This window comes from Ammospiza nelsoni, chromosome 6 (genome assembly GCF_027579445.1).
Source record: "Ammospiza nelsoni isolate bAmmNel1 chromosome 6, bAmmNel1.pri, whole genome shotgun sequence".
Lineage (NCBI taxonomy): Eukaryota > Metazoa > Chordata > Aves > Passeriformes > Passerellidae > Ammospiza > Ammospiza nelsoni.
Window position 1 is genome coordinate 16520637 of NC_080638.1, and position 13859 is coordinate 16534495.

The 13859-nt window shown below is 44.7% G+C and overlaps 2 protein-coding genes across 2 annotated transcripts; both read right to left on the reverse strand.

The window, feature by feature from the left end:
• Positions 1 to 234: 234 nt before the first annotated feature.
• Positions 235 to 10052, reverse strand: SAAL1 (serum amyloid A like 1). The gene is made up of 12 exons (XM_059475225.1): positions 9936 to 10052; positions 9555 to 9668; positions 8481 to 8564; positions 6846 to 6925; positions 6409 to 6468; positions 6036 to 6151; positions 4773 to 4956; positions 4436 to 4518; positions 4104 to 4292; positions 3084 to 3280; positions 2475 to 2567; positions 235 to 1886 (listed from the first exon to the last, which is right to left on the reverse strand). The coding sequence occupies exons 1-12, from the start codon at positions 10050 to 10052 to the stop codon at positions 1794 to 1796; spliced, it is 1410 nt and encodes a 469-aa protein (XP_059331208.1). The 3' UTR covers positions 235 to 1793.
• A 321-nt stretch (positions 10053 to 10373) lies between these two features.
• LOC132074748 (serum amyloid A protein-like) lies at positions 10374 to 12067 on the reverse strand. The gene is made up of 4 exons (XM_059474738.1): positions 11888 to 12067; positions 11439 to 11577; positions 10995 to 11133; positions 10374 to 10578 (listed from the first exon to the last, which is right to left on the reverse strand). The coding sequence occupies exons 2-4, from the start codon at positions 11554 to 11556 to the stop codon at positions 10437 to 10439; spliced, it is 399 nt and encodes a 132-aa protein (XP_059330721.1). The 5' UTR covers positions 11557 to 11577; positions 11888 to 12067; the 3' UTR covers positions 10374 to 10436.
• Between the last annotated feature and the right edge of the window lie 1792 nt (positions 12068 to 13859).

The following is a 13859-nucleotide window of genomic DNA, read 5'->3' on the forward strand; positions in this document are numbered from 1 at the left end:
AGAAATAATTCTTCACTATGGTGGAAGACACTTATGATACAGCTGGGGACAAACTAAGCTCAAAAAATGTTTATGGGATGAGACACACATTAACTTCCAGACCATAAAAATGACTATGCAAAAAAGCAAGAGTTAAAATAAATATTCAATGAAGGAAAACTTTTTACAGCACACAGACATTATGAAGAGGTTGGATTTTCTTTTAACAACTGACACACTTAAGAGTAACAGACATTTCCAGTGGCTCAGAAAACAAATTTAATTGACACTAGAATGAAGGAAAGCATACAGGTTTGGTTTTTTTTATAAAAAAAGAAGCTTTATTACAAATCTGTAGGTTTAAGAAAATATCCCAAAACTGTCAAAGTAGTATGAAAAATGGTGTCATCTGATTCACAGTCACCAGATTTCTCCAACAAACATAGCATACAAAAATTGATATAAACCATGGCAATTCTTTTTGGCAACACAAGTCAGGTATTTGCAATTCTAAATTCCCTGTTGACAACAAAGATGCTGCTGGCAGGGGGATGACTGAATTACACTGGTTTTGAAAACTGGAGGCTGGGATGGAAAGGTTATATATACATATACACATACTGTATTTTACCACATGTCCAGGTAACTCTGGTAACACAACATGGCCCAGCACAGCACTAAAGTCTGTAAAACCTGGAGAGCCAGGGAATGTGTGTATGTGACACTCAGTTATTCTCTATGCTCTGGTTCCCATCTGCTTTTACATCTCAAACCTAATAAAGGCCAGTTGTTTTCCACTCTCATTTACAGAAACAGTGAGGTTGATGTGCTGCTGTGCCATCTCTTCAGACTCAGGACATGTCAGGTCCATTGCCTGCAGACACAGGATCTAAAAATGCAATGCACTCAAAACATCATATAATTAAAATGGGAGTTTTAGGAGATTGTACACTGAATTTCCTGCAAGTGACCTAACACCCTAACCTCCCCCATGGAAAACATGGCATTTCTCATGCCATTCTGAGATAATTCATACAACAGATCAAGAAGGAAAGAACTGATACGTTACACTCCTACACTGAAGCACAGACTGCTGAAAAAACCCCACAGGTCTGCAGGTACACCAGGGATTGAATCCAAAGCTGCCCTGCAACTCTGAACTGTGGGCAGTTACCTGCAATGGCTGGAAGCTGCAGCACAGACCATTGGTAACAATATTCTCAAATCCTTTAACTGCACAGCACTGAGACACCACAGCTCAGAGCTGCAGTAGAAGTGTGAAGATTTCAAAGGAGCAGAATGAAACCTTTCTGTTACAGTACCTGCTCAAGGTATTGATATGATCTAAAAAAATTCCCAAATAATTTAACTGTTTTTATCAGATGCTTGAGGGGGATTTCTATTGAGCAAACCTCCTTTTGCCAACAGCAACTTGAAAGTAACCAGCACCATGTTAAAGAACTACTCAGTGCATTTCATTCATTTTGCTGTTTCAACTTCAGTTGAAAAGCACAGAATTGAGAGTAATTCAAATAAAACTACTCTGCAGGAGAGCAAGTAGAAATCAACAGTCTCCCATTACCAGAGCAAACAGGATGGAAGATGCAGAAGTGATTCACAGTCATTTCTTTCCCCTTGCAGACCAGGTTAACCCTAGGTTAATCAGGGCTACCCAGAACATTTCTTAAAAGCCACCTGCTGGTAAAGAGGTTGACTCCTTCTCCTGCATTTACTGAAAACTTGATTCCTGAAATGCTGTAATGAAACAGTCAAAAATCCTCATTCCAAAGAAGGAAAATATTTCATGTACATTCTTAGGTGTGAACCTTCAGGCTTGGGAAACGTTTTTCTAGATTGTCAGCAAGGGTCTGATCAGCCTCACGCAGGACTTCAAGGAAACTCTCCACCTGGAAATAAAGAACACACACAAGGAGAAAAAATGAAAACCAAAACCAACTTGCATGGAACACAGAATTCTTATACTGGCACAGGGGCTCTTTCTAGTTCTTTACTTTCCCAATAAGAGCAGCCAGCAGCAGCCACTGAATGATGGAAAATGCCCCACAGTAGCTACCTCCCTCCTAAACCTCACAATTCCAGTTGGTCTATATTTTGAAATGGTACCACTTTCCTCAAACCCTTATTTTCTTGTTTAAAAGAAACACAAAAACTTTTATCACCCAGAGAAAAGCTCCCTATGGAAAATACTTAGAATAATTCCTTTATAAAAACATACAGGACAACTTTTCAGCTAGGATAAATTTTCAGACATCCATTCACATCAGCACAGTTTGGCCCTGGCATCAGCTGAAGATCTCAGCAAAGCTCTGGCTGAAGTGAGGCAGAACAGACAGAGGGGGTAAGACTGTCTGGCACTGGATGGTGTTTTACCTGTGCCTGAGCAATTCTGTCCTGTTTGTGTATCAGATTTGGAGACGCCCTGCCACCCAAGGAGCACTTCTTCAGCTGTGTCACAGACCTTGCCCCATACTCACCGAAGCAAAATACAGAGGTAAGAGGTTCTGAAAAGCACAGGAACATGTCTGTTCATTCAGGTGTCCCTGGTGCAGTCCTTCCAAGGTATTCTCCTGGAAAATCAGAAATGCAACCAGCATGTCATGAACAGTTGTTGGAAGAACAAACTCAAAACTGTGCACAGCATCTACAGAATGTGCTTTGTTCTTACAAATGGGTAAAACAACCAGAATTTACAGTTCTCAGAGAAAGCCAGAGACAGCTGATGCCAAAAGGTGTGAAACTCACACATCACAAGTCTCTTAACCTGAATGCTTCCACAATTAAAAGGGTCCAGCTGAGAAGGTGAGATTATATATTGACAGTATTTCCTTTTCTTAAATAAACTGACTTTCATTCAAAAGAAAGGGCAGCATATATCTACAGAATTTATCATACAGAATCTTGGCACACACCTCAGAAAACCTGTGTTTCTCCCATCTCCGATACATGTTGCTACTTCTGGTTGATTCTCAAATGAATTCCCAGTAAGCAACTGCACTTGCACAGAAAAATGCCCACATTAATATTAAATACTTTTTTCTTAACTACCCTGCAGAAATCCCTACTACAATTTTGTTTATTCCTACCTTGTTTAGTTCTTGAAGCATATTGGAAAGCAATTCGCAGCAAATATCCTTCAAAATTTTTAAATGGAAATCTTCCTCATTTACATCAGTCCTTCCAGTCTCCTCTTGCTCAGATTCCTTGGAGTTCTCAACAGCTCTCTTCCCACAGCCCTCCATGTATTGTAAAATACGAATCAAGCTCCCAATCAGTGGCATATCTTAAAACAAAGTAACAAGAACAGTGAACTTTAACACTGAAAATTCTTGTCCATCCTTTCAAGGCATTAGAGTTTTGAAACATACCATCAGATTTTTACACAAAAGCTATAGGGATGTATAATCTGACAGTGTTATGTTTTGTTACTCAAAGACAGTTTTAAAGAAGCAAGTGGAAATGTAGTAGAAAACCCAAATTATTTTTCCTGCAAGCTGACCTGTATCTATAAAAACTATATGCCAGTGTAAGGAACATGAGAAGGAAACTGTCTTTAGTAGTACTCAGTGAGGGCAGTATGCAAATTTGCATCCAGATAATCCTACCTGACAAACCAAACTGCACAGCATCTTTCTGCTGCAGGTGACCCTGACTCACATTCTCAAGACAGGCTTTTAATTCTAAAGATTTTTCCATGGATTGAAAAGTAAGAAATTATAGAGGGATTTAAGTAAGTGCAGAATCTCCCCCTATTTAAAAAAAAATTACTACATAAAAATATATGTTGTACATATGATGTATAAAATAACAATGTAATAATGTATTACTATATTTTAGCAAAAATAAATTCTGAAATTTTCACTAGTTTGCAGTGAGACTGAGCAGAATCTGTAGATTCTGGTACTGTAACTCCTTAGAATTTATAGCCCACCTGGTAACTGAACTTTGGGCTAGCTGTGATTCTGAGTAACGAGGGAAGAATCTTACTGTATGCAATGTCACTGAATTGAACCACCTTCCACACCCACATAAAGCCAACTGTGAGTATTAAATTAAAAAAAAAAAAAAAAAAAAAAAAAAAAAACCCAGAAAAAAGTATGACTTGCTTTTCGTCATCCTGGTGTACTCCTGCTCTGTCTGCGAAGCAAACATAGCAGACAGCACAGACAAAATAGAGGCCAGCACAGTCTTCTGCTCCTGCACAATGATGGGTGGGTCATCTGGCTGGCAAAGCTCCTGGCAAACAAGCTCATAAAGCAAACTCCAAGTCTCTTTTCCTCTGTCAGGAGCCTGCACTTGAGAAAGAAAGAAAGAGAACCCACCAACACAACAAATTTATTCCAGGTACTGAATTCCTGTTCTCCCCAATAAATACATGGTGATCCAGGAGTTATGGCCCCTCTTGGTCCCCTCACACACAGCAATTCCAGGTTCTTACCAATAGCCTGGATTCCTTCATCCACTGTGGTCAGGAGCTGCAGGATATGCATATAAACATCCAATCCTTCTGGGTTATCTGATCTACACAGAACAAACATCAAAAAGACAAATTAAAGTGCTGCTTGCTGAGATTATGTTCTGTGTTTTGGTCACAGAGAAGCCCATCAGCAGCCACTGCCATTCTCTTTGCAAACAAATATCAAATCATAAGTCCAGGAAAACAAATCCCAGTGATTTGTCAAACTGTGCCACTAAAAGCAAGATGTTTGGGCACAGGCCTTACAAGGTTATAAGGAATCTCCCCAGCCATGAAACCAAAAAGAAATCTCCCATACCTGACTTGCTTGGCTGCTTCAAGAATACAAGGCACAATCTTAAAGTCTGGAAGTTCTTCAGGAGAATCATCTACAGAGGGCCCCACAGAGCGACAGGTGCCACTCTTGATCCAGTTTAACATCAGCTCTTCATCCAGATCAAAGAGCTTGTCCACCACTTCACCCACTTTCACCAGCAATTCAACTGCACAAGAGAGAATGTTATTTTTTATTTCAACAAGACTAAAAATGAAGAGCAGAACTTAGCTCACAAAATGCTAGTATATGCAAGTATTTGGAGTAAATTCAGGACTGAAATAAATTCACTTCCTTTGGGACCTACTACTGGTTGCTGTGTTTAATTCCTTTATGCGGCATAGACCAGGTAAAGAGTTGGCTACATAGAGAAAGCCCACTGACAGCTTCTACCTCGTCATGCCACATGTGAAGCAGTAACTTTATTCTGCAAAGAGATGCTATGCTCCTGAAAAGTCCTAACTTCTGCTTCTGAAGTAAAACTTCTCAAGATTTGGTCCTCGATATGCAGTTTTATGCTAATCATCCACCTGCCAATCTGCATTTTACTTACACAGGTCTGTTATTTCAATTGGATGGAGCAGGATTTCTGAGAATTGGCATTAAAAAATGTATTAAAAAATTGAAAAAGCTGTATTATTAGGATTCTTGACAAATGACAACTACTGTTACAGCTGAGCTGGATGTTAAACATAAATGCTATTGAAAATATTTCCATTTTTAGATGGCTGGTGTGGTTTTTGCCAAATTAGTGCTAAGAGAGATTTGTGTAGCACTCTCTGCATACCCAAAGCCTGCACAGTATTCAGCTGCCAGGGTAACTGAACTGTTCCTCCAGTTCACATTCCACAGATTCAGTAGCTTTAAAAACAGAAAATCCATATCTGACTTGAAAAAAACAAATTAAATGAGGTCTTGTTTCAAGGTTCAAAAATGACACATGTATATCCCTGAATGAGGACTATTTATTTTCTTTTATTGTGGAAAATAACAATTTCTTCAATTTAAACACATTTTTATTCCCCCCCCCCAGAGCTTTCTTCTTCCTCTATGAGTGCTTTTCTGCTTGGTTTTTTCTATATGTATAAACCTGCAAATGAAGGGTGAGTTTGTTTTGGTGTCCTTTAAGCTCACAAGGTTTCCTTTATTTCAAAGAAATTAACCCAACTGAAAATACTTCTATTTGAAATTTGTATTTGAAATCTTCTGCAAACACCCACTAAATCCCAGCTTGTTCTGGCACCTTACCATTTGTAGAGCTGGACATGATGAAGCAAACACAGTCGTACACAGAGGGGTTTTCTCGGATCCTCTCCACCCAGACATTGGCCACCTCAGGCTGGGAGAGGCAAGTTAACAACAACCTAGGCAAGAATTCCATATTTAATACATTAGAAACCAGTTCACTCCTTTTAGCTGTACCAGTGTAAATCCAAAATAATGACAGTGGAAACAGAAACAGGAATCTAACTCAGCAAAGTGATTCCACAAAAATGCAGAAACAATAAAAGGAAAGGATGAGAGGATAATAAAATAGTGAGCCCACTTGTCAGTTTTCTCCCCAGGCCTCAGAGCACAGCAGAACTACAGTAATGATGCATTAATTCCTGAGATGTCCTACCTGCTTGTTTCCAGAAGGGTTGGGGAGTCTGAATCACACAAACGCTGCAGTAACACTTGGCTTTAAGGAGAAAATACAGAGGGAAAAAAGTTAATAAAACGCATCTTTATTTTTAAAAAGGTATAAAAATATTAATTTCATAACTGCAGCCATGTTCTGAGATTTATGCCTATGAGCTTTTCCTAACTGCGCATGCACTTCCAGTGCCTCAAGACCACTGAACTTGAAAACTAACTGGTGATTAAAAATCCCCCAAAATAGTGGTCTGTGTCCTTTCTTCCTTTCCTGAGCACTTCCCACACAAACATGGCCAGCCAAAAGTTATGAATGAAGATGAGGCTGGGCAGGCAAGCTTAGATCTTTCTCCAACATGAATTTCCTGATTGTGAGTCCAGACAAGCAGCACCTGTTCATGTACAAAGCACACAGACACTTACCCAAGATTCTCATCTTTGCTAATGGACATGCAGATGTCCTGGAAACAGGCCATATTCCCTAATATTCCCACACAGATTTCCTGGAAAGTCAAAACACAGTGTAATGAGACAACTGCAAGCCCACAATGTCACTTCCAGAGCCATAAGACAAAAGCAAGAGAGAAAATACAAATTTTTCCACAGATTCCATACAAATTTTTCTGTTTTATCAGACTAGCCTAAAATACACTCAGGTTCTATGCAGATATTTAGGTGCTCCATAAAAGCAAATGTATCTTGAAATCAGCTCTGCTTGCATATTCTTTGTATACTGTTTTGAAGCTGATTTGACAGCCCTGTTATTAAAGCAAAAAGGAATCCTAAAACAAAAATATCACCAAAACCTGACCCTCATGATATTCACTTGCTCACAAAAGAAAGGGACCTTAATACAAGCTTCCAGCAAAGCCCATTTTCTGATTAAAGCGATCTAAAATAAAATAAAAGAAACAACAAGCCCCAAAGTAGTGCATCCCATTAGGATATTCATGCCAAGGTAATCACTAAGAGGATTCACACTTGTGTAAGGAGGACCATAAGAGCTGGGAAACACCTGCAGGTGACTGGTGCTAAAACAGAGTGAGTCAGTTTGCAGTAATTTAAAGTCACGAATCAACTCTCTCCACTAAGGTTGTCTTCTTAATTATGAACGTGCTATAACCTCCACTAAATTTCAGCAGGCACTCCAGCAAACTCTGTTTCATGACAGTAGCAGTGACAGCCAACTTGCACTCACTTGCAGATTGGGGTTCTACTTTCCAAAGACAAAGTACTAAACTTTCAAAGCTCCATTTGTCTCTACTGATCTCCTCGAGTAAAGCATCTGGTAACTTCTGAGAAACAGGATTTACATCAACACTGAATACCTTTGAAAATCTATTTTGAGGCTTGCAGTGCACTGTATAGCACAAGTTGGAAATCAGTGACATCAAAACAAGTGGAAAATTCAAAAAAATTAAAGTATTGGCGTCTTAATAATTCCAAAGATTACCTTCTGTAATTTTTTTTTCTCATTATCTTGTTCTGATTTGATCAGTAATAAATTATTTTCCCCAAGTGGAGTCTGTCTTGCCCATGACAAATCACAGCAACTGGTGAGTGATGTCTCCCTGCCCTGATCTTGATCCATGAGCCTTTTGTTGTATTTTCTCTCCCCTGTCCAGCTGAGGAGGGGAGTGACAGAGCAGCTTTGGTGGGCACCTGGCCTCCAGCCACACTTCTGCAGGTCTGACTAAACAAATTCATGGCCATCTCTGTTCAGTAATCATGAAACAAGTCAAAAGGCAAAAAAAGGCCAGACTGCAGGTTTTATAAAAGGTCTTATAACTGTTTGATAAACTCAGTCCTTCATCAGTGTATCTAGATGAGGATGTGTGAGCAGACAGGTACCAGCTCCAGCACCACCAAAATTCTTACTGATTAGAGCATGTTAAAAACAGAGTGAAAAAGCATTTTACAATTTGATTTTACGTTTTCTCCTGGTTCTCCTCATACATTACACGTGCAATGGGAGAAGGCAGATAAATGCAAATGCATGTACAGAGCTATCTACTATTGCTATTGACACAGGAGAGCTATTTGGCAGTCCATACTTACAGTTAGCCGAGGGCATTTGGACTTGGCAAACACTCCCATGAATATATCAGGGGCATTGAACTCCTGAAGGAATAAAGCAACATCCTGTGGAGAAAGTGAATGGAGAAGTAAACGGACCTCTGCAATTTCCAAATGCAAAATCAAACATGCTCCCACAGCACAAGGACTGGATCAAAGAGATGACAAACTCACTACAAGGAATTTGTTATTTGCCAACAGTTAATACCAATAATCCTTGTTTTTCAATGAGAGAAAGCCAGCAAGCCCCTCTGGTGGTTCAGTATGCCAGTGATTTGCTGTGGAATGAGCCAAAAAGTCACATTTGCAAGAAAATGCAAATTGCTCCCTATCTCAACAGAAACAGACACTCAACCAGAATTCAGTAAATATCATGTTTTAAGGCATGACATCACCATGACATACAAAAAAGAAGCAAGTGAAGGGACTGCCATTAGCACTTGACTGGAACACACAAGAAGAAATCTCTTCCTCATTTTACCACATTAAAACACAAAATTATTTTTATGTTTGGGAGTACAAGACCCATGTTCCATGTTTACTTTAAAAAATCTGAGTAACAAGATAGGGAATAAAATAATACTTAAACTAACATATATATATATCTCAAGAATCTGTTCCAGCATTTGAGAGTGTTGGGAAATAGTATATACTAAGTGTTACACTGCCACTGCAAGTCTGCAGCTAAACTTTGAAAGGCTGTTTATCTATCAGAGAAAGCTATGCTTACCATCAGGACGTATGACAATTACTAGAGGAAAATATGCCTGCTCAGAGATGGCACCAGTACTATCCCCATAATCCAAGTGCTGAAGGCACAGGCTGTGCACCCCAGTTAATTCCAGCTGCTGTCCTACCCCGCTCCTCTCCCCAGGGCAGCTCCGAGGTGAGGCTGCTCGGTGCCGCCCCAGCCCAGCTGTCCTGCCCCACACCCGGGCGTGGGCAGCAGCTCCATTACGAGCGAGCTGGCTGATCCCCTGCCTTCTCCCGCTGCCAGCACCATTCTGACGGGACACTCGGGGCAGACGGGCCCGAGGTGCCGCACAAGGCTCCTACCTCGTCCATCGACATGTCCCACACCTTGCAGATGTCATTCTCCATCTCCTCGTCCAGCTCCGTCCGGGCTCCCTCGGGGCTGGCGCCGGGGTCCGGCTCCGCGGGGGCGATGACCTGGGACAGCGGGGCGGGAGGGAACGACCCGGCTGAACCCACGGCGCCACCCGGGAGCCGCTGGGTCCCCGCTGTGTCCCCGCCCGGTGTTTTCCCACTATGTTCCCACCCCGGCCCCCGGATTTGTGCCCGTGAATCCCAGCTGTCCCCGGGTTTGTCCCGGCTGGTCCCCGGCGTCCCCTCCGGCCCTAGCAGCGATCGCGTCGCGCCCGCCCGGCGCTGACCGACGCGGGGTCCGCCGCCCGCTCCCTCCCGGCGGCCGCGCACCTCGATGAGGCGGGTGAGGACGCTGAAGAGCCAGTGCTTGCTGTACACCGTGTTGCCCACCGCGTCCCCCTCCTCCTCCTCCGCATCGCTGCACGGCGGCGACGGATTGCGGTCCATGGCGGCCCCACAGCCGTGCGGGGCAGCGAGGCGGCGGCGCGGCCGGAGCGGCGCCCGCGGCCCCACAGCGCCCCCTGCCCACCGGCGGCCGCTGCCGCCTCCCGCGCCCGGGCCTGTACCGGGATCGCACCGGGACCGTGCCGGAATCGTGCTGGGATCGTACCGGGACCCACCCGCCCAGGACCTTCCCTCGGCGGGGAGCGGCACCCCGAGGGTCCCAAGGGGGTCCCTTTGGCAGCCCCCGTGATGCCCCGACACCAACACGGCCGCCCCCGCAGTCCCGCGCCCCGGGAGGACGGACGGTCGCAGAGAAGGGAACAGTTTTCAGGAGGATTCCTTTATTGTGCAGTACAAAGCGAGGTGTAGCAGGAGCGGAGTACAGCGCTAGTACTTGCTGGGCAGCCCCTTGGGCCGGTAGCGGTTCGGGTCCCCGCCCCTCCGGCCCCATCTGTTCGCCTCCTGGTCCTGCCGGGTGTCCTCGGCGCCTCTGCCGCTCACGCGGCTCTGCCAGCCCTCCCGGGCGTCGCTGTGGGGAGGAGAAAAGGCACCTGAACACTCTGCATCTAACTCAGCCTTGTGTGGGTTCCCTCACTCGTGGTTTCCGTAAGGTTTCTCAGGGTGAGATGCAAGCACATGCTCGGCCTTTGTCTGAGAGCCCACGGTGGAATCTATATCTGTTATGTCGGTAAATGAACCAGCAATGAAGGAAAGTTCCTTATCAGAAATGCAGAGAGAGCAATCTGCCTTCTTGGGCCGACAAGAAGAAAGGCTCATGCTCATGTGGCACCATTCCTATAGAGACCCCAGATGGGAAATTCTTCCCCTCCCCTCTACTGTTCTTCTAGGTACTAAGCTGAATACAAGTCTGAAGGGACCTCACTGCAGCTGGAATGCCTGGATCCCTAATAACTCACTGTTAACAAGCCAAGCACACTCCATTACCTGATCACTTTCGCTGCCCAAGCACCACCAGGTCCTCTCCGGGCAGCATCATAATTCCCACGGGCATGGAAATACTTGTCAGCACCTTTGTAATTCGCCTCACGCATGTCCCTGTATGCTCTGTACATATCCCGTGCCCCTGAAGAAGGCAGAGAAACAGAAACCATGTTAACTTGAAAAAGTCACACCAGAAATAGTTTGGTACCACCTCAGCCAGGAGCTGAACCCCAAGGAGCAGTAACAGAGTAAGGCACTGCCTCACATCACCTTTGCACAGAAAGCACCTGTGGGGCTGATCGAGGCCCTCGTCCAGCAGCAGAAACTGGGGGGTCTCTAACGTGGAGCTGAGGATTTCCCAGCTCTGAGGGCTGCAGCACTGACTGCTGGTAGCCTGTGCTTGGGGAGGGGTTCCCGAGGGAAGGGCCCCTGGTTACAGCAGCTTACCTCCCACCGCATCCCGGGCAAATTTTCCAGCCTGGACTATTCCTCGGACTATCCTTGGTCTCTCAGCACTCACACACAGGACAACGGAGAGCAACGCGATGCAGACCCAGAGCCTCATGGTTCCTGGCCAAGCAGGGAGCTGGGAGACAGTGAGAGAGATGAGCAGTTCTGGAGCACCACTGAGAACCCACCACACCCCCAGCTCTGTCTGAGCTGCTGCCTCAGTGCTGGGGGCTCACCCAGGACCCCCTTCTCCCCCTGCAAGGAGTGGTGCCCTCTGTGCAACCACAAGCTCCACAACAAAAGCAGGTGCACAAGAGAAACCAGCATTTTAGCACTTCCTGCTGCTCCTGTCATGAGTACAAAGAAGCCCCACATGCTAAAGCATTGGTTCTACTCCCAAAACTCATAACACTGCACACAGCTCACAAATTCAGAATGTCACTCACCACTGCAGAACAGCAAAGTCAAAGGAGCTGGAGATGGTCTCATGTGCTCTCAGACTCAAAGAGGGTATTTATAAGCAAATTCAAACCTTTCAAAAGAGGGAACTGGAAAGGATACCCATGGCTGGGAAATCCCCACCAGAACTTTCAACACAGAAATCATTACTGGAAACTTGTCCTTACTGAAAATCCACAGCTCCTGTTACGCAATCTTTTAGAGGTACTTCTTTTATGGCACTTCTTCAGCTGTCCTTGGGACTATTTGCTTCTCATAACAACCAGACTGATAAACTGCCTTAAAGGCTGAAGAGTTCCATGTGCTTCAAGTGTTACTGGTATCTTAAGGGTGATGCTTTTGTTTGGATCTTGGACTGAACAGAGCAGGGAGGAGAAGGTGCCTGACTGTCTGCACATTGCAGCATGAGGCCAGGTCTGTGTCTGTGCACAAGGAATGTTACCAGAAGGGCTGCATAAACTGCTAAGTGAAATTCCCATGTGTGCTGCGATTGCCAGATGAATTCCAGAGTGAATGAAATGGAAAATGTGAACTGTTGCTCTTAACTCCATTGCAAAGCAAAGCATATACACCTACATCCCTGCTGATCTAAGACAGCACAGACACACAGACCATCGAGGGGCTCTGAATGGTTCCTTTTGCCTCGGCTTGCTCTTACAGGCCCCTCTTGAGGGTCTCCAGCTACCTTGCTGCAACAGCAGCTCCATGGGGCTCAGGTGGAAAATTGTGGACACAGCAGTAAACATTTTACTTAATTCAGATCCATACAGCCACAATTCTGCTAGACTTTAAATCAACTGTCTGGCCCTATTGGCATGGTTCACTGTTTAAGTACCCACTGTGCTCTCCCTGCTTAAAGCCTGCTCACTCCCCTTGGTTAACAGCTTGACACAACCCTTTCCTCTGCAGAAAACTCCAGGGCCGAGTGCAGTTGCACTCAAGTGAGTGTGCAGGAGGTGTCCCCATTGTGTGGCCTTGTACATGATTTGGTGAGTCCAGGAGAGCCCTTCAGGTGCCCCTCTGAAGAGTGAAGGGCAGCTGCCCCACACACAACTCTGCTACTGGGAACAATTTGCTCCTGGAGCTGCAGGGCACAGGCATGAGTTGAAAGAGGTGCAATAAAGTTAATAAAGTGTCAACAGTAACTGTTCTTTGGCATCACTGGACTTCAGTCAAAAAAAATTAACTTAAGGGGAGCGGAGACATTTTCCATAACCTGGAGCAGGACAGATACTCTGTAGCATAATGTATCTCAGAATGGAACAATTTGCAACAAGAATCTAAACCCTAAGCACAAGGACAAAGATTTTTGTCCTCCTGAAGCTGATACTTAACAGTGTAACAGCTTAGCCACTGCAGGGACTGGAGTGCTGTGTCTTGCTACAACCCAGCTCACAGCCTGATGACCCGCACCCTTGCAGTACACAGCAGCTCAAGTCCTTCTCTGCTGGCTGCAGATAGCCCCAGCCATCACCTTTTTGGTTTTTACAAAACAAGGAAAATGACTCCTGTAAGTTGGGGTACAGGCAGGTGGCACTTTGCCCAAGGACTTGGAACAAAGCATTGTCTTCAAAACTGACCCAAGGAACCCCTTCCCTACAAGAGCTCACACACTCTGGACTGTAGAGGATATTTTGAGTCTTACACTGTTTCACGTTCTCTCCAAACCAACATTTCTGCACAACACGAAGGACGATGAGGACAAAAAATGCATTTCTGCAAAACATGAGGACAATTGCAAGAAGGCAGGTGCTAGAGGGATAATTTAGGACATCTCAGAGTGCATCCCCTGGTGTCCAGCAAGGAGGACAGCAGTAGTGACAACAATGCTGGAGCTGAGATAAAGCTGCAGCTTGGGGCTCCAGCAGGGAACAGCCTGAACCCTGCTTTCCCAAATTATTGTATTTGCATGGTGCCCCATGGCAGGAAGGAACGGTGAATCTGACTCCATGTTCTCAG

Bases quoted from the DNA above. Each gene is read 5' to 3' on its own strand.
- SAAL1 (XM_059475225.1), bottom strand. From the start codon at position 10,052: ATGGACCGCAATCCGTCGCCGCCGTGCAGCGATGCGGAGGAGGAGGAG. The intron at 8,565-9,554 runs GTAGGAGCCTTG...CTTTCTCCACAG, and splicing joins GGGACATGTCGATGGACGAG to GATGTTGCTTTATTCCTTCA. The intron at 1,887-2,474 runs GTGAGTATGGGG...CTTTATTTCCAG, and splicing joins TACCTCTGTATTTTGCTTCG to GTGGAGAGTTTCCTTGAAGT.
- LOC132074748 (XM_059474738.1), bottom strand. From the start codon at position 11,556: ATGAGGCTCTGGGTCTGCATCGCGTTGCTCTCCGTTGTCCTGTGTGTG. The intron at 11,134-11,438 runs GTAAGCTGCTGT...TGCCTTCTTCAG, and splicing joins TGCCCGGGATGCGGTGGGAG to GGGCACGGGATATGTACAGA. The intron at 10,579-10,994 runs GTAATGGAGTGT...TCCTCCCCACAG, and splicing joins TGGGCAGCGAAAGTGATCAG to CGACGCCCGGGAGGGCTGGC.